We start from the raw sequence: 20,931 nt of genomic DNA, 5'->3' as shown, positions 1-20,931 counted from the left end.
GAGAGAGAGAGAGAGAGAGACGGCTAGCAAATATGTTTGTTTTTTGTTCATTTATGTGGGTTTTTGTTCCGTTCGTATGTTTGTGTGTGTGGGTGTGTGGGTGTGTGTGTGTGTGTGTCTGTGTGTGTGTGTGTGTGTGTGTGTGTCTGTCTGTCTGTCTGTCTGTAGTGTGTTTGTATGAGTGTTTGTGTGTGTGTGTGCGTGTGTGTGTGTGAGTGTGTGTGTCTGTGTGTGTGTGTGTGTGTGTGTGTGTGTGTGTGTGTGTGTGACGGTGTGTGTGTGTGTGTGTGTCTGTCTGTCTGTGTGTGTTGCGGATTTGTTTGATCGAGAGACGCACCGGAATTCGTGGGAATGAATAGTTTAATAATAATAACAATAATAATAATAATGATAATAATAATAATAACTGGACATTTTCAAGTGCCTAACCTATGGCTCTAGGCCCTTTACAAACGAACATATACAGAATAGAACATATAAATGTACACCCTACATAAAACAATTAACCATACGGACAAAAATCACCACATGTACAGTTTCAAGACAAATTTGTGGTAGATATATGACAGAGGCAGAGAATAAATGCACGTGAAAGAGAGACGGCCCTCTCTTGAACCAGGAAAAAATTGTCATAACTTTTAAACGAATGATCCCTCTCGGAACGTCTGACCGATGGACACACTGGAATCCATGGAAATTAATTGTTCTAAGACAGCATCTATGGCATTAGCAATGGGGGCGGAGAGATATTCCAACATGGAAGAGAGATGACTTGCTCTTAAGCCAGAAAAACAATTACAACATTCGTACTAGCTCTAAACGAATGAAATCATATATACTGTTCAAAAAAAGAAACGCATAGCTTGTAATATTTGGTTAATTTAGTTATATGGCTACAAGGATATCCACCAAACTGCAGAAAATGTTTATCTGGTCGTCGACCTTTCGTCCATTGCCACAAGTGAGCTCTGCACGTGACGCATGCGTTATCAGTGGCTACAATGTCAAAATTGCTCATTTGGCATGACCACTCGTCATGCTTCAGTGTAATCTCGTGAAACTCGGGGAATATTGAGCTCTCACCATGTCTTCCAAAACCCATAAAAGCGGATTGTTCGCCACAAAGAAATCAGACGACAATTCAGCGACGAAAGATGGCCTGATTGAGCAGAGAAGACCGCCAAATTGCATTGGGTCGTTTACAAGCAGGCCAAAGTCAAAGTGCAATCGCCAGGCACTTCCACGTGTCCCAGAGCACCATCAGTAGACTGTGGGTCAGGTTTCAAGCCACTGGCTCCGTTGCTGACTTGCCACGAGCGGGAAGACCAAGGGCGACAACTGCTGCTCACGACCGCTTCATACGGCTCCGCCACCTCCGGAATCGTTTCCTGTCGGCCTCATCTTCTGTCCAGGCTCTCCCCGGGCCACACCGATTATCGGACCAGACCGTGCGGAACCGCCTGCATGAAGCTGGTTTGAGAGCTCGCAGACCTCACAGAGGAGCTGTCCTCACCCGCCGCCATCGCCAGAACCGAGTGCAGTGGGGCAACCAGCACCTTCGCTGGACCGTCCGGAATCACTGGAGACACGTGTGGTTCAGCGACGAGTCCTACTTCCTGCTCCAGCGACATGATGGTCGGAGGAGGGTCTACCGGAGAGTAAACGAACGTTACGCGCCCAACTGTGTGGATGAGGCACCCGTTCATGGTGGTGGAGGCGTCATGGTGTGGGGGGCGATCAATACCGCTGGAAGGAGCACCCTGGTGCACGTCCAAGGGCGCATAACTGCCCAGCGATACGTGGAGGAAATTCTGCGCCCACACGCCCTTCCTCTTCTGGCTGACCAGGATGCCATATTCCAGCAGGACAACGCTCGCCCGCACACAGCACGACTCACCACCCAGTTCCTCACCGACCACCATGTCCAGGTGCTTCCCTGGCCATCCATGTCGCCAGACATGAACCCGATAGAACACCTCTGGGATGAATTGGACAGACGTGTGCGCAGGCGAGAAGAAGCGCCGGCAAATCACCGCGATCTATTGCAGGCACTTCAGGAGGAGTGGGACACCATCCCACAGCAAGATATCCGGCATCTGATCCAGTCCATGCCCAGAAGGTGCCGGGCAGTTGTTGCTGCTCAAGGCAGTCACACCCCCTACTGACTTGACAGCCTCGGCACCCAATCGTATTGATTGACTGATTGATTTGAAGATGCAAATGAACTGTGTGTGCATTCAACTGTGTCCATACCAAATTTCAAACAAATAATCTAAATATTGGATTTTCTGTTAATTTTTTCGAAAAATAAAACAAATTTGGCAAGTAGCAACTATGCGTTTCTTTTTTTGAACAGTATAAGAAATAACAACTTGCCTTTTAATGGTTAATTAGCTAATCTAAAGCTAATTTGCCTCAATGATGCTGACGACGACTGGCTGGCTGGCTGGCTGGCATTCTCCTGTGACTGTCGTCCAAGACCTTTTGTTCTGCTATAGCCGTGGGTTCATTTGCGCTTGCCCTGCTTAAGATGAACATCTAAGCACAATAGTCTGTAGACTGAAGAAAAACAGAATTAGTGTATATGAATAACAAACATATCTATCTACTTAATTAACCTAACTAACTTAATTAACCTAACTAACTTAACTAACTTAACTAACTTAACTAACTTGACTAACTTAACTACATTGCAATCATCCCACACTCGTTCCCAATTACTCCGCCAGTCAAACCACTAATCTAAGAAAAAACTAAAAATATCCAAACTTGTACTTCCTTTCACTTGGCAAATTAAGTAATTGATAACTAATTTGCCATGGAACTGCCAAAGAGCAGATGATGTGGCTGGCTGCAGTCCTAGTCCGTCCGTCTGTCTCCAAGGGAGCTTCCTCAACCAGTCAGCTGGGCTCATCTGTGCTTGCCCTGCTTAAGATGAACATCTAAGCACAACAATCTGTAGACTGAAGAAAAACAGAATTAGTGTCAAGTCCTGGTAAACATATGAATAACAAACATATCTTTCTACTTAACTAACTAAACTAACTAAACTAACTAAACTAACTTTAACTAACTTAACTAACTGAACTAACTTAACTACGTTGCAATCAATCCCACACTCGTTCCAAATTACTCCGCCAGTCAAACCACAAATCTAAGAAAAAGAAAAAAAAATGTCCAAACTTGTACTTCGATCTTTCACTTGGCAAATTAAGTAATTGCTAACAAATTTGCCATGGAACTACCAATGAGCAAACATATCTATCTACTTAACTAACCTAACTAACTAAACTAACTATGCAAGCTACAGAAGTGAACATAATGGGAAAAGCTAGGGCAGGTTTTTAAGGCAGAGATGGAACGGACATTAAGATTTGTTTCTTTGGAAAGCTTTTTAATTTCTATGTTAAGGTTTTAGATTACTACTACTACTACTACTACTACTACTACTACTACTACTATTACTACTACTACTACTTCTACTACTACTACTACTGCTACTATTACGAGGAATGAATAAAAATCGTCACGGTCACACACTCACAAATCTTATTACAGTGAAGTACCAGCACCGAACCCCGTTATCCGTGGTGTATGCATGGTTTCGCAGCTGATGAGAGAGAGAGAGAGAGAGAGAGAGAGAGAGAGAGAGAGAGAGAGAGAGAGAGAGAGAGAGAGAGAGAGAGAGAGAGAGAGAGAGAGAGAGAGAGAGAGAGAGAGAGATGGAGATGGAGAGAGATGGAGAGAGATGGAGAGAGAGAGAAAGATAGTGCGAGAGACTCGGAAAGTTTTCAACAACAAAGGAACCCTTTGCTGTCTCTGTATAAATATCAATTTCAACATGTAGACCAATGGTAAATCTGTATGCGTTTTCGGATACTTCAGCAGTAGGATCCATGTTTTGTTTGTTTGTTTGTTTGTTTGTTTGTTTGGTTGGTTGGTTGATTGTTTGACGGTTGTTTGTGTGTTTTATTCTTTCTTTCTCTCTTTCTTTCATTCATTTCTTTTTCTTTTTTTTAATTCTGCGAATTGTCATCAATGTCATCCAATGTGTCAATATTTTTAAAAGCGCATCGCCTTGATTGCTACTGGCTTGATAGAGGGCTTAACTAGTCTTACACTCTTTCATTAAGAAAAAAATGTGGCAACGTCAGTTATTTTCTTGCGTAATGCTAATGAGTTTTTCAGAATGCAACACCTTTGGATGAGAAAGCCAAGTGATAATGAGAAGTTACCGGTTTCTAAGTTAAAAGAAACAGAAATTCAACCGAGAACTGCCGTTTTTCACTGCCGGTGGTCCGAAACCCGTTTCCGGAACTGCGGGTTAGAAAAAAAGCGTTTATTGTTGGGAGCTTTTGCTCTTGTGCTACCTTTCCCATTCTGATAATCATCGGCCCATAAATGAGACCCGAAGGGAAGTAACTCATTTTGACCTGACTGTGTGTGTGTCAGTGTGTGTGTGCCTGTGTGTGTGTGTGTGTGTGTGTGTGTCGAGTCAGTGCCACGGTCTTAGTCGGTGGGTTTTATTCCTACTTTCCTTTTCCTCTCTCGCCTACTCTCTCTTTCCCTTTCTTTCAGGGCAACAGTTACGTAGACATATCAACATAATCATTATTTATATAGTATACACATACAAGTTGGGAAACCCATGAACTAAATGCAGCGGGAATTCCCGGTAACACGCCAAACGTCAACACACCAATTTTCACTTTCACTTTCAGGCGAGCAGTTCAAGGCAGCTTCATTTTGAACTCAAAGCCATGACGTTCCCTACCTTGTGTAGGGAACGTCATGGCTTTGAGTCAGTTCAAAATGAAGGCAGCTTGAGCTGTGTTGCAGTCATTCCGGGACAGCTCAGTCAGTGGTGCAGTCGTGCTTGCCTGCAGCTTGTTGACAAACTTATTCACAGGAAATTTCAGCTGGTGAGTTGTTTTGAATGTTATAGTTTTAACTGAGCCGTTAGTTTTAACTTCAACTGACTGATCCGAGCTGGTGTGTTGTACGTTGATATACTGTCCAGATACCCTTTAGCAACTCGCGAAGATTTTGTCAACATTAGAAGAGATATTCAGATTTCATGATCATTTAGCCTTGTGAGTGTAATTTACAGCCACAGTACGGTGTAATTCTATTTGTTTCACAGATGGCTTCACTATAAAGCAATTAGGGTAATCTAACAGTAAACCTATAGTATATGTATTTGCTTTTGCCGGTTTTTGTAAAGCTCTTGGCAATACTGAAAGTGTATGTGTGTGTGTGTCACTGTGTGTGTGAGCGCGCGGTGTTTCAGTTGTCACCGTGTGTGCGGCCGGTGTGTGTGTGTGTGTGTGTGTGTGTATGTGTGCTAGTAGGCCTATACTGTTACACTAACTGTGTGCATTTAGTAGTCGGCTCAAATCCTGTTCTTCCGTTTTATTTTGTGAATGAAAATGGCAGCATGGGGCACGCACGAAGAGGGCGGATCACATCATATTTAAGGGGGGTTTCCAAATTTCTTTGAGGGACAGATCGACTGACGACGCGAAGTGTTTAGTTGAGGGCGCGAAGCCCACCCGGAACTGAATCATGTTGATAAAAACAAGAAAAATTGAGCAACCTGGTGCAATCTGAGCCAAGAAACTTCCCCTAATCCACCTTGCAAAAGTTAATTTAAAAAGACAAATTTGGATCAAAACAAGGAAAATTGACCGATCTGGTGCAACCTTAGCCAACAAATTACCCAACTACCTTTTTAAAACCGTCATTCAGAAGACAAAGGCAAAGGCATTCACCCCCGAAAAATGATGCTAAAACAAGGAAAATGGAGCTATGTGGTGCAATCTGAGCCATCATTCTTTATTTTAATTTTTTTAAATTTTTTTCTGTTACATTTGTTGTTGTTTTTGTTTAGACTGGGGGGGGGGGGGGGGGCGGGGTTCCGGGGATAATGATTTTATAAAAACGTTTTGCTCCAACATGATGAATTACAAAAGAGGATGAAAGTCGCTTGTTCATTTCAATGCTTGTTATTCTCTCAGGTGCCAGGAGAAAGGTTCCGTACAACTCTCGCTTACTCTATTGCACATGTCGTATGCATAAAATCCTTCCCTTTGATTATTTGATATTGTTGCTCCAACACTTTCCCCTGACCAGTGTGTTTTTCGGGTTTTTTTTGCAGACGAAGGTGCCGCAGGTAGCTCAATCATGAAAGCGTTTCACAGGAAGACACATAACGAGAGGGCCGACACCATTTCAGCGCTGGAAGACTTCCCATACTCCTTCAAGATGAAAGACATAGAGCTCGTGCAGCCCAAGGCCTTCGAGAGCCTGAAGAACCACCTACAGGCCGCGCTGAAGTCTGGCTACAGCACCGTCCTGGAAACGGCGCGCACGAGCAACCTGCTGGCCTTCGCCCTGTTCCGCCTGGGAGAACACTCCGAGGCTTTGGAGCTCACGGAGCAGGTGCTGGCGATGGAAGGTCAGGAGCGCAACATCGTGTCGCTGGCCAACAAGGCCTGCATGCTGTGTAAGACCAGCGAGTTCGAGGAGGCCTTGGAGATGGTGAAGGATCTTCAGGAGCTGAAGGAAGGCGGCGGTGACTTTGACTACCTGAAGGTCAAGGCTCAAGGGGAGCTGGCGGCCAGCTACATGCGCTTCGGGCCGCGCTTCAACCCCCACGCTGCTGAAGCTTTCAACGACGTCATCAAGCACGCCCGCGAGCCGGAAGTGTGGATGTGGAAGTTCGGGTTGGCGGTGACGCATCGGCACGCCCTGGACTTGCAGTATGCTCCCTATGTTTCGGAGAGGCAGGACACAGTGACGCACCGTGACGCCATGAGGCTTCTGCAGGAGGTCATCGACAGCAAGCCGAGAAGCGAAGAGGACAAGGTCCGGAACAACAACCTCAAGGCCAACGCTCACGCTGAGATGGCGCTTCTTCTCCGCTCCACGGTCGACGACAGGATGAAGATTAAGCTTGGATTCGAGGCACACACTGGGCCCATGGCGTCATGCAAGAAGGCCTTGGCTCTTGACAACAACGACCCTTCCGTCCTGTGGAAAACGGGGAAAATCTACCGCAACTACAAAGACTTGTTCAAATCACGAAAGCTCCTGGAAAAAGCCGTGACTCTTCAACGTTCTTCCGCTGCCTACCACCACCTGGGGCTGACGTACAAAGCCATGGCCACCAACTTTAAGTACGGCAAGCTGAAGACCAAGCGAGGTGGCCGCAGGGTCAAGGAAAGGAAGACATCGAAAGAGGAGAAGCTGCAACGTCAAAGGGCAGAAGAGGGAGCAGCGGCGCCCCAGCAGCACAGCAGGGAAAACAGCGAGGTGGCGGCCAAGAGAGGAAAGAGGGAGAAGGACGCGGTGGACAGGGTGAGGAAAATGGTCAAGTCTCCCAAAGACACCACGGAGTTTGACCCTGAAGACTGCAACGTTCTGCTGGCCATTAAAAACCTCCAAGAGGCGGTGAGCTTCAGCAAGGGAGAAAACTCCAGAGCTGTATACGACCTTGCATTGATGTACAAGGTAACGAATAACTACACTGAGGCTCTAAAGCTCTTCAAAGATATCCAGATGAGAGAAAACCCAGACATCCACACACCCTCTGGTGTGCTTGAACGGATCACTGCTCGGGAACAGATGGGTCTGATCTATAACGAAATGGCTAAGAAAGAAGAAGACCAACAGAAGAGAGCAAAGTTGAAGAAGCAAAGTGCGAGCATGTTCAACAGAGCGCTATCCACCGCTGCTGAGCTGTTTTCGACGACCGCTGCAGTTCGCAATATCTTCGGGAAGATCTTCCACTCTCCCTCAGCTCTCCTCAGAGCAGCAGACGCCGCAAACACTAGCAAGGGTGAGAAGCTGAAAACCCAAGCCGAAATTTTCAAGCTTCTCAACAACCACCAAAAGACGCAGGCGCTCCTCGGCGAAATCGCCACGGAAGAACACGATGAGCGGTTCTACAAACTCAAGGTCGAATCGGATCTCAAAGGCGGGGACCCGGAGAAGGCCGCAGCCTGCTTGGCCTTGCTGAAGCCCACAGAAATGTACAAGAAGGTGCGCAAACTGTCAAAGGAACAAGGTGACGTGCACATGCTGCATGACGTCTACTTCAAAGCGGGTAAAAAGGCTCTGCTGGAAGGGGCCGATCCTATGTCCTACTTCTCTTCTGCTTTCACGGAGGTCGCCGAGCCTCCGCCCCTTGCCAGCTTTGCCTGCAGCGAAGAGACCATGCAAACGTCGGTGAAGCAAATCGATGACTCAGCCTTGGGCGCCTGCAGCGAAGAGACCGTGCAAACGTCGGTGATGCAAATCGATGACTCAGCCTTGGGCGCCTGCAGCAGTCCACAGGGGGCTCAACGAGCCAGAGACGGCAAGGCATGCAGCCCTGGGGACGACCCCTACTTTGACGTCATGCTGCTCCATGACGAAGAAGATGACGACATAAAAAAGAAAGCCATCCAACTGCATCAGTTCCTGCACAGCACGCTGCGCCTGAAGGTCGTCAGAAGGGATGAGAACTACCTCTTGGGAATAAGGGAGCTAAATCCTGTCATGGACAACATGGATCTCAGCCGACTGGTTCTCGTCTTGCCAGGCCAGAAAGACAGGCTGGAGCTATTTGAAACTTTTGTCGGACACGCTGCTCAGCGTAGCTCCACCGTTGTTCTGCTGACGGACGGAGTTACAGAGGAGAGAATACCGAGAGAGTTGAAGACGAAGCGAACCATGCACTGCCCGTCGGAGTTGTTTGCCTCTGATGTCAACCCTCAAGGTCCCCACATCGACGTCACCATCGACGCCCTCTGTCGGTTCTTCGAGTTTCTCGGTAACACCAACCATTGACAATAAAGCAGCGAAGAAGAAGTTTTCTGGTGAATCTCACCTTGGGAAGTCCAAGAGACATTCGCTGTGCTGTAATTGAGACACCTGCAATGATGAACTAGAAAATATTCAGTAACTATGCTAATTATTTAGTGAAATCCGACACCGATACATGCGCAACCTCGCGGGGACCTCACGATTGATTTTCTTCTGCTGATATGACAAAGTCACCGAGACAGACTTCTTTTTCAAAATTCTTTGTCAGTTCGATTTTAGACCAGTTTTAGGCCATAAGCCATTAAGGGCCGGAAAAAAGACAAATTATCATTGTGATTATACGTATTCAGCAGTTGTTTCTTTTGACTTGTTGTTGTTGTTGTTGTTGTTGTTGTTGTTGTTGTTGTTGTTGTTGTTGTTCTTGTTCTTGTTCTTCTTCTTCTCCTCCTCCTTCTCCTCCTTCTCCTTCTTCTTCTTCTTCTTCTTCTTCTTCTCTTTTCAACTATGGAAGAAGTTTTCCCGCACACTAAAAACATTCAGTATAACTGTAATTATTTAGAAGTTTCTCACAAACTCTATGTATATTAGCATTCAGGTGAATTGTGACTGAATCGCGAAGCTTGCAACAATAGCATTAAACAGAAGCTCGTAATCAGTTGCTGTTTATCTCATTTCCATCTTCTTTTTTATGGTTAATTGTTACTAGTATTTTCAATCGAAATCATACCATCCTTGAATTCAATTGTCAATTATTTTTTTTCTTAGTCCTCGTAGAGATGAAGTCATAATGCCATTCAAAAGTCGTTTGAAAAGCCTACTTCTAATTGTTCAGTATACACCAACCTTTGGGCGCTGTGCCTGAGCTAAATTCTGGTGTTGTTGTTTTTGTGGGTGTTTTTGCGAGTTTTGTGGGGTCGGGAAGTTGCAGTCTTCTTTCTCCCTTTGTTTGATATGATGACCGACGTAATCTATAAAATATTGTCTCATGGGCACAGTTTTTGTGTGCAGACATCAGGAATGAAAAACCTTCAAAACCGTACAATTATGCTGCTGGTAAAGGTTTATAAACTACTGCACATGATAAAGTATGATCTTGATCACCAGAAGGAATCAGTATTGTAAGTAAGGTTTTGGTAAGCGTATTTGTTGGTTCGATTATCATTGTCTTATACAATACATGTGAGATAATCATTTGATAGTCACGTTGACATCCTTGATCGTAACAGAATCACAGACGGTAGTCGGAATAAAACAGTCATTTGTTTGTTGATTTTTCATTCGTTTGTTTATTTATTCATGTATTAATTATCTATAGTTCATTCTATTGTTTTTAATCTATTTGTGTATTCGCTTATTCTTTTTTATTATTACATTTAGTCAAGTTTTGACTAAATGTTTTAACGTAGAGGGGGGAATCGAGACGAGGGTCGTGGTGTATGTGCGTGTGCGTGTGTGTGTGTGTCTGTCTGTGTGTGTGTGTGTGTGTGTAGAGCGATGCAGACTAAACTACTGGACCGATCTTTATGAAATTTGACATGAGAGTTCCTGGGTATGATATCCTCAGACGTTTTTTTCATTTTTTTTATAAATGTCTTTGATGACGTCATATCCGGCTTTTCGTGAAAGTTGAGGCGGCACTGTCACGCCCTCATTTTTCAACCAAATTGGTTGAAATTTTTGTCAAGTAATCTTCGACGAAGCCCGGACTTTGGTATTGCATTTCAGCTTGGTGGCTTAAAAATTAATTAATGACTTTGGTCATTACAAATCTGAAAATTGTAAAAAAAATATTGTTTTTATAAAACGATCCAAATTTACGTTCATCTTATTCTCCATTATTTGCTGATTCCAAAAACATATAAATATGTTATATTTGGATTAAAAACAAGCTCTGAAAATTAAATATATAAAAATTATTATCAAAATTTTTTTTTCGAAATCAATTTAAAAACACTTTCATCTTATTCCTTGTCGGTTCCTGATTTCAAAAACATATAGATATGATATGTTTGGATTAAAAACACGCTCAGAAAGTTAAAACGAAGAGAGGTACAGAAAAGCGTGCTATCCTTCTCAGCGCAACGAATACCCCGCTCTTCTTGTCAATTCCACTGGCACTGCCTTTGCCACGGGCGGTGGAGTGACGATGCTACGAGTATACGGTCTTGCTGCGTTGCGTTGCGTTCAGTTTCATTCTGTGAGTTCGACAGCTACTTGACTAAATGTTGTATTTTCGCCTTACGCGACTTGTTATTTTTTGCATAGCGATTGCTGTTCTTTGATTGAACATGCTTGCTTTGGTAGCATCGCCGTGTTGAGAGCATCTTTTATATTGTTAACATTTCGTTTGCCAGTAAATAAATGTGTGTCGACATAGAAATAGGGGAAGGGCTTGTTTTCTTGCGAAGAAGTTTCATTTTGTGTTTGGTAGTCCTTCTCTCTTAGGTTAACCGTTAGGCCTAATTAGAGTAAAATAGCTTTATAGACATTCAGCAAAAATTAAATACAGAAAAAATCACAAATGGTCCATATTTGGAGCCTGGGCGCCTAATATGGACCAGTGGAGAGGCCTTCACGAATCACTGTAAAAAGCCCCCTATAATTCATAAAAACACTATACAACTTAGTGTGCAAGTCAGACTAATTAAAATATGCTTTAGATTTATCTGTTTTGGGTTGATGAGAGCATTATTTGAAGCACATCAGGAAACTAAAGAAGCTTATCAAAAACAGAGTGAAAATAAGTAAAATTATCAACTTCCACGAAAAGAAGACTTGTATTTTTTTGAAATCTCGAGGGCTAGTTATAGGTTATTATCAGCAAGCTTCTTAATGAATTCATAAAAATAGCCATTAGATTTTATTTTATTCCATTTGTTGAAGGTGGTCCATATTAGGGGACTCACACATACTTTGAGATTTTGCTATTATTTTTTGTTTGCAGTAGAAACTCGGGGTCAACACTGCTAAAATGTAACAAATACGATTTTATCTGTCATATATGAACCATTTCTGTTTGATAAAAGCTTTGGCTGTAGACAGAAACGAGTCCGTTTTAGGCGGCAAATTTAGAGTGAACGCTGCCAAAACTAGTGAAAAACGAGAAAAAGCCTAACGGTTTTGAGATTTTTGTTTCTGCAACTGTTTTGACATGTGCAAGTTATCCAAAGAGGGTGAATACAGCGAATCAAAACTTTTTTGAGCGCTCTAGCGCCGTTAGTTGGTGGTGGTCCATATTAGGAGCCGGTCCATATTAGAAGCCTTTCCCCTATCTGTGATTGTCATCGGGTTGGTTCGAAGATGTGTGTGTGTGTGTGTGTGTGTGTGTGTGTGTGTGTGTCCGTCCGTCCCGGTCCGTGTGTGTGTGCGTGTGACGGTGTGCGTGCGTTTGTGTCCGTGTGTGTGTAGTGTCTGTGTGTGTGTAGTGTCTGTGTGTGTGTAGTGTCTGTGTGTGTACGTGCGTGCGTGTTCGTGTGTGTATGCCGGTGTGTCACAGTGTGTGTGCCACGGTGTCAGTGTGTGTGTGTGTGTATGTGTGTGTGTGTGTTCGTGTGTGTGTGTGTGTGTATGTGTGTGTGTGTGTAAGTGTGTTTATGTGTGTGTATGTGTGTGTGTGTGTCCACTTGAACACTCCACTGACATATCCGTTGAACAGCCTCACTGAGAGGCTTGGCTTGCTATCTCAGTGTGCAAAACTGGATTTTAGTTTTAGGCTGAACACAAGTTACAGTTCCAAGTCAGTCCACGTCTTGTGTTATGACTGGAATAATCAAATAATAACACAGTTTGTAAAGAGACTCCTCGTATTATTCATTATCAGTGAGTGCGTGACCAGCAGTGAGTAGATCAGAGGTAGATCGGGAACTCCCGAAGTTCTTAAAATAACCCTGACAAGACCGAAACAGATTGAGCTGCAGCGAAATCTACTTTTGGTTTTGGCAGAGATACGCGTAACTGTGGTTTCGGTGAAGAATTGAGAGACTCACTGACACAGTTTCAGTCTCTGATAAACTGGAAGAATCAGTTGCCTGGGCAGAACAGCTTTCAGGCGGTTGTAAAGTCTGGATTGTGTGGATCGATCGTGACCCGAATAGAGTGTCTGTTATTGTTCATAATGAGCAGAATGGCTGAGCTGCGAGGTGAGCATAACTGTGTAATCCTAACTGTTTAAACGGAAAAAAATTGATTGTTTGATTGTTTCTCGCTCTGTGTATGTGTGTGTGTGTGTGTGTGTGTGTGTGTGTGTGTGTGTGTGTGTGTGTGTGTGCCGGTGTGTGTCACTGTTTGTGTGTGTGAGTGTGTGTGTGTGTGTATTTGTCACAGTGTCAGTGTGTCATTGTGTGTGTGTGTGTGTTCAAGAGAGAGACAGAGACAGAGACAGAGAGTGAGAGATAGAGGAAATCAAATGTATAAAACGTTGCTGCAGACAAATTACTTAAGTTGCTTTATTGTAATAATCTGATAAGTTGATTCGATTTTTGTTTTATTCATTACTTATTCGCGAGCAGTGATAACCATTGTGTATCATCAGTACCAAACAACTGTACACACAAATTTATGCAACCCTAGTAGCAAAACAAAAAGACATATATTGAATTTTTTTCCACAGGTGGAGCGCGTTACGGCGTGGAACGACAGCGACAAGCAGCGGAGAAGGAGAGGCAAAAGGTTCGTGACAGCCTGACCCCGTTCCCACACTCCTTCCAGCTGGAGGACTACGACCAGCTCAGCGAAGCAACCCTGAAGAGCATCAAGAACCACCTGGAGGCGGCGCTGAAGGCGGGCTACCCAACAGTACTGCAGGAGGTCCGGACACGCAACTTGTTGGCTTTCCTTCTCTGCCGCTTGAAGGAGTGCAAGGAGGCCTTGAGGCAGCTGGATCAGGCTCTGACCTTGGAGGACAAAAACCTCGTCTCCCTGGCCAACAAGGCCGTCGTTCTGTCGACTATGCAGCGAGACCGCGAAGCTAAGGATCAGGTTCAGCGTCTTCTGGATCTGCTGACCCACACTGAGAAAAGCGATTTCTCTTATCTTCATTTGAAAGCTCAAGCGGAGCTGGCCAACAGCTACCTGCGCTTCGGACACCGCTACATCGGGCTTGCCATACAATCGTTCCTCGGGGTCCTACCGGCGGCGAAAGAACCTGAGCTGTCCATGTGGAAGTTTGGTCTGGCTGTGGCCTACAGGCAGTCGCTGCACCTGCAGTGTCTCCCCTATCTGCCCGACGAGACTGAGACGAACCGCCACATGGAAGCAATGAAGCTCTTGCTGGAAGTCGTGGGTTCCACGTCAGACAACCCAAACCTCACGGCCAACGCTCATGCTGAAATCGGGCTGCTGATAAGCGCCACCTGGGACGATAAAACGAAGCAGCAGCTCTGCACCTTAGCCAAAACAAGCCCCGTCAAGTCTGTCAAGAAAGCATTTGAGCTCGATAAAGAGGACCCGAGCGTGCTGCTGAAGCGAGGCCGACTCTTTCGATATGCAAGAAACCTTCGAGAGTCACTCAGCAGTCTGAAAGAATCCGTCAGGTTGCAGCCTTCCACGCAGGCCTACCACCATCTGGGCCTGACGTTTAAAGCCATGGCGACCAACGTAGTGCGCGGGAAACCAGCAACACGAAGAGGAGGCAAAAGAAACCAACGCAGAAAACAAGCCATTGCAAACAGACGGGAGGAGAAAGAAGCGGAACGCGGCACCATGCAAGAGCCAGAGGATTCTGCACAAAAGCGAGACAGCACTGAGAAAATGGACGTTACCTGCACGGTTGATGCTAGCAAAGCAGACGGAGCAAGTGGAGGAAGACATCCCATGGAACTCGATGACATGTCTGATGCTTTGTCTAAAACATTGTTTGACAACGTCAAGAGAGCTGAGCCCGGGGCCTACGATGAGAGAACAACTTCGTTTTCAAAAAAGGGACAAGCTCCACCTGGCACGGACAGATCCGGTGTCAGACAAGAAGGAAGCGAGAGGCATGGCTCGCTGAGCAAGATGGAGAACAACCAGCAGAGGGCGAAGCTACCCATGATGTGCGAAGGGGGCTCGGCACACGACGAACAAAGACGAGAACCCTCTCAAGTTCCCCGGCATGGAGCAAACGAGCAAGAAGGCTACCCACCCGCTTCCAGATCAGCCGTACGGTCTTTGGACTCTGGTTTTTCCAGCATGCCCGCTTCTGAAGAACAAGGCGCACAGAGCCTGGAAGCAATGGAAGTTCACTGCGATGGAGAAGAAGCACAAGAAGAAGTCAGCGAGGAAAGTGCAGAAATGATGGACGAAGAAGAACTGCAGAGTTACGGAAAACCTGACCTTGTCATTGACATGGCTGAGCTCAAGATGGCTAAAGATATAGCAACCGCCAGCAAGGATTCTAAGATGCTGAGGAGACTGATGAGGGCCATCAAATCTCCACCCAACAAAAAGGTCACCACGTTTACCGAAGGCCGCAAGTTTGTGGCTGAAGCTATTGAACAGTTGCAAAAGGCGATTGAATTTAGCGAGAAGGAAAACACACGTGCTATGTATGACCTGGGACTTCTCTACAAGGCTTTGAATCAGAGCGAGAAAGCGCTTGACGTCTTTGACGAGATCTACAACAGAGAGAACTCTACTGGACCTCTCGACGTCATTGGAGCATATGAGCAGTCCGGATTGATCCTTTTGGACCAAAGCCAATTGTGCGACGACGAAAAAATGAAGGCGGACATGCAGAAAGACGCTGAGGACAAGTTAAACAAAGCTCTACGGGCTTCCGTCAAATTTTACTTACGATTGCCACTAGTGGGGGTGGAGACTACGCGCGTCTGGCATTCTGTTGCCACTCTCCTAAAGATTGCGGAGCAAACCGACCCCAAGGACCAAAAGCTGAAGGACAAGCTCAAAATTTTGAGGATGACGAGGAATCCACGTCAAATCTTGCCTCTTGTAGATGAGGTCATGGAACAGGCCGACCAGAATGAGGACTTTGATGGGTTCAAACTATGTATCGAAAGTTTGGTTAACCTGCAGAAGTATGGATCCGCAATACCAATCATAGAAATGCTGCGACACAAGAGTGAGCGTCTCGATCCAGAACTCGTTGCCACAACGTACTTCAAAGCCGCCGAAGGACAGTTGCTGAATAACACTGATACGGCAGCAGCAGAGGCCAGAGAGTATTTCGCTTCCGCTTTCAGGGAAATCATTGCCCGAGGCAGCAGTGGGCCCGAGTCGGAGGGTGCGCCTATCAGCGACAGCATGTCATCAGACCTGGAAGGAGACAACGGAGAGTCGTGGGACGTGCTGCTGCTGCACGAAGAAGCAGAAGAAGACGCGAGGGGTGCCACCCTCAAGCTGGAGGAGGTGCTGCACGAACACTGCGGGCTTCGCGTCACCTACATGCAGGACGACTGCACGCCTGGTTCGTTCAGACATACCGAGATGGGGCGTATCATCATGAGAAGTCAAGTCATCATCATCGTGTTGGATGAAGGACGCAACATCTCCAATGAGCTGAATTTAGATCTGAACGTTGCTGTTGGCAGACCTCGTGTCTTCGTGCTGACGCTGAGGGAGGACTCAGACATCCCCACATCGCTGAAACCAGTGGAAGGAAAGAGGAAGGTGAGCAGGTTCCCAGCGGCATTGCTGACCGACATCAAGACTGGAAGTGTCACCCAGGAGACAGCCAGCGCCATTTCTGATCTCTTTTGTTTCATTGGCGGTTTTTCCGGCCTACCAACAGCGTCAGTCTGAGGTTACAATTTAGAAGCTGTCTTTGGCTATCTAAAAAGGATAATATTGTCAGAGAAAAAAAGTCTGAATTAAGACATCAGCTTTCTTTGCTTTAAGCAGCGTCAGTTCCAGAGCAGCCTCCTTCGTTTACTACTGCATTGGACATTCTGATTCGCCAGAGAAACTCGCAAAGCAGAAACGAACTTGAAAGCAGCACAAGAACATTAAAAACATTCTTCTGTGTGTGTGTGATTAAAAAATATTTTTTTCAATGAATAATCAAATTAACGTGGGTCACATAAACACTTGTCCCCAGTACTGTAGATTTCTATTACATGATTGTACGGAATATGTTTTTTTTCTTTCATATCTTCTTTTACATTTAAGAAGATTTGTGTGTGTTTGATTTTACCTTTGCTGTTTTATATAAATTGATTCTCTGGTGCGTATTCCATCTGTGTCTATATTTTTCTTCTTTCATGTTTAGTTGGGTTTTTTGGGCGTCATAGCTTGCTTTTGATTTGTTTGCTTGTTTGTGATTTTATTTTATTTTGATATTTTAAATTTTTGGGCATGCAGTGAAAGTCCTTCTTAGAGTTGCACACCTGCTCATGAACAAATACTGTGCAGTTTCCATTTACATGTAGTGAGTGTATATATACTGAAATCTTCTTATCTCCTGTCACTTAAATGTCAAATATATAAAATTTCCATTTCAAAAGGTGGTCTTGATACGTGGATGACTGGCGAATCTACACTGTCATTACATTTAGTCAAGTTTTGACTAAATGTTTTAACGTAGAGGGGGGAATCGAGACGAGGTTCATGGTGTATGTGTGTGTGTGTGGGTGTGTGTATAGAGCGATTCAGAGAAAACTACTGGACCGATCTTCATGAAACTTCACATGAGAGTTCCTGAATATGATATCCCCACACAATGTTTTTTTAATTTTTTTTATAAATGTCTTTTATGGCGTCATATCCGGCTTTTCGTGAAAGTTGAGGCGGCACTGTCACGCTCTCATTTTTCAACCAAATTAATTTAAATTTTGGTCAAGTAATCTTCGACGAAGCCCGGACTTCAGTATTGCATTTCAGCTTGAAGGCTTAAAAATTAATTCATGAGTTTGCTCCTTAAAGTTGTCATTAAAATCGATTTTTCGCAAACAGATTTAAAATTGATTGCATTGTATTCTTCATCGCATTCCGAATCTAAAAATATATACATATGTCATGTTTACTCTTAAAATGTGATCACAATTAACGAAAATAGATTAATTAATCTTACGATTACAATTTAAGAAATCGATCCAATAATGATTTCATCTTATTCTTTATCATTTCCTGATTCCAAAAACACATAGATATGATATGTATTCAAAACAAGCTCAGAAAGTTAACAAGAATACAGAAAAGTGCGATTTCTTGCTTAGCACAATACGCTACCGCGCTATTCTGGCGTGTCAATATCACTACGTTTTGCACGTGGGAGGTGAGCGATTACCTTCACGCGGTGATTGGCGAAGCTGTTCTGTCTTGGTGAAACAAGAAGAGCAAACGCTCGATCGAGTCACTTTCGCAGTTCTGAATATTATATGAGGCATCAGATGGACAGGAAGAAATTGCTATTCACAACACAATGAGTCACGTTCACATAAAATTTGAGCCCGGTCACTTTTATAGTTTCCGAGAAAAGCCCAACGTTAAGTTGTGTGTTGCCGAACAGAAAAGGCTAGTTATCTCCCTTGTTTTTCTGATAACGTTCGTAAAAGGCTACAGATGTAAATACTTTGATGTAAAGAATAATCCTACAAAGTTTCAATCACATCCGATGAACTTTGTCAAAGATATAAAATGTCTAATTTTTCCTTTGACGCTGACCTGTGACCTTGAAAAAGGTCAAAGGTCAACGAAACCATCGTTAAAGTGTAGAGGTCATTGGAGGTCACGACTAAACAAAATATGAGCCGGATCGCTTTGATAGTTTCCGAGAAAAGTCCAACGTTAAGGTGGTGTCTACGGACGGCCGGCCGGCCGGCCGGACAGACTAACACTGACCGATTACATAGAGTCACATTTTCTCAAGTGACTCAAAAATACAGTGCGTTCAGTTTCATTCCGTGAGTTCGACAGCTTGACTAAATGTAGTAATTTCGCCTTACGCGACTTGTTTTTTGTTTAGAATCAAGCTCTGATCAGCAAGATGGAGAGAAGGAAAGAGAGGGAGGAGGGAGGGAGAGAGAGAGAGAGAGAGAGAGAGGGGATTGGTTCCTGTGTGTGTATATGTCTGCATGCGTGTGTGCAAATTGGGAAGCTTCTTTCACCTGTGTTTGATTTTTGTAATTTTGTAAGTAAACACTTTCATTCACTCAAAAGAAGACACACACAGTAGACGCAACATTTTAAGTGCCAATTTAAATGGTTTTTTTTAATAAATGTTGACGTATTTATGCTGCAAGATTCTGCAATATTGATAAATTAAACCAATCAATTAAAAGCACAGTAGTTATCTTTTAAAACAAGAAACAAACGATGAGACAACTTATCTAATCTTTGCTAACAAAAATGCTGATATTTGTCATTCAGCACTTCCAAAATACTCAGCTTCTTGCTCATGAGATACTCTGCAGCAAAAAAAAAAAAAAAATTAAAAGTTTTGTATCATATAATTTGCAGGGGAATCTTTTGTCAATATGCATCCTGCCCCCTAAGAGACACCACAATAGGGGATGGAAAAAATATTCATACCACACGAAATCAGTTACATAATATCTTTAGTCATGACAATGACAATGCTTACTTATCATACCCTGCTGGCAATACAAACACATGATGTACTTTCATGCACAGCAACTTTTAAAGTAACAATCAAATCTTCAATTTGTGGAAGAAAAACAAACATATAAGAAAAGAAAAGTGAGAGAAAAAAATTTGAAAGGAAAAAGATAACAGAAACCTTTACAGAGAAAAGTACTGGCCAAAAACCTAAACTGTACCGTTCCCGATCCTTCCGCGACAGGAGCACTTTAGTAGAGTTATTAGAACAAAAAAGACCTGTTCTTTTTGAAGAGTTATTACAACAAAAACAGCTGTTTAGTAGAGTTATAAGAACAAAAGACAAAAGAAGCTGGGTTTTTTGTACAGTTATAAGAGCAAAAGACAAAAGAAGTTGTTCTTTTTGTAGAGTTATTGGAACAAAAGACAAAAGAAGCTGTTATTCAGAGATATCCCTCCCCTGTGGAATATCATGTCACATGTATCTAGCCATTTTATCAAAATACTGTTTCAGGGAATACGACTGTTCTCTTTTCAAAATGTTGCATGCCCATTGCATCACATACTGAACACACACAAAAACATGGATATTGATTTTGGCATGAAAATACTGTGTTTACAATTCTACCAAACAAATGTGAGTAATCTTGGAAATCGGAGCACTAGCAGACAAAAGTATTGAGTAAAAAAAAATCCATAAGTACTGATTAAAGAAAATATATGACAAAGAGAAACCCATATACTGCACTTTCAAAAACATGTACATAATACTTTATTTCATTTTGACTCCTGCAAGTTTGAGAAAGAAAATAATGGACCCTTCAATACCCTCAAACAAAGACCAACCAACAACAAAACTAAAATAAGTACAAATATTATTCAAATTTGCGGTCTTGCCATCAAAAAAACAAAACAAAATCAAAACCATTAAAATTGTGAAATTCAATTCAACTCTGTAACCTTCACAGAAACAAATAACAGTGGATCCACACGCGGTTGAAACTCTGACTGAATCCAAATGGCTGACTTACGGCAACAACCACACAGAAATCATGAGTCAATACAATTAACTGACTTTACATACATGTAACAGATGTTTTACTTACACACTGTGTGATTTAATGCCATACATGTACCAGAAACCAGCCAGAATATAGCCTTTGTATCCCATGAGGTGAACTATTAGAAAAAGGAAGTCTGTGCTACAAACTTAAATTGTTGTTTCACCAATATGAATGGATAATTCACAAACAAGGTCACACAGGTCAAGAGTGTGTCAGTCCCCAGTCTTGGCAAAAAGAGAACACGTACTATTTCTAGTCCGCGCTCATTTTTCTAGTGTGCATGCAAATACAAGAACTATCTTTGCACACTAGAATTACAGAAGTAGCATCTCATCCAAATAAAACCATGTGACGTAAACTAAGACATTGCAGGAAAGCCTGACAAAATTGGTGTTCATGTAATTACATTTCTTGGTAAAATTCAAAATGTGTTCATTTGTTTTGACAAAAAAACACTTGAAAAAAATCATACATATTACATACAAACTTTGTTCTGATAAAAATTAACATCATCAATGTAAAATCATCATTACTGTTACATGTAACAGTAAATGCACAACCAGGAACA

At 43.4% G+C, this 20,931-nt stretch overlaps 1 protein-coding gene across 1 annotated transcript; it reads left to right on the top strand.

Annotated features, from left to right (window-relative positions):
- Positions 1-4,704: 4,704 nt before the first annotated feature.
- LOC138979758 (uncharacterized) lies at positions 4,705-17,245 on the top strand. The gene is made up of 4 exons (XM_070352531.1): positions 4,705-4,922; positions 6,158-8,830; positions 12,726-12,947; positions 13,418-17,245. The coding sequence occupies exons 2-4, from the start codon at positions 6,184-6,186 to the stop codon at positions 16,543-16,545; spliced, it is 5,997 nt and encodes a 1,998-aa protein (XP_070208632.1). The 5' UTR covers positions 4,705-4,922; positions 6,158-6,183; the 3' UTR covers positions 16,546-17,245.
- The last annotated feature ends 3,686 nt before the right edge of the window (positions 17,246-20,931 follow it).

The sequence above is a fragment of the Littorina saxatilis genome, linkage group LG1 (genome assembly GCF_037325665.1).
Source record: "Littorina saxatilis isolate snail1 linkage group LG1, US_GU_Lsax_2.0, whole genome shotgun sequence".
NCBI classification, from domain to species: domain Eukaryota; kingdom Metazoa; phylum Mollusca; class Gastropoda; order Littorinimorpha; family Littorinidae; genus Littorina; species Littorina saxatilis.
This window is presented reverse-complemented; position numbering and strand designations above follow the sequence as displayed.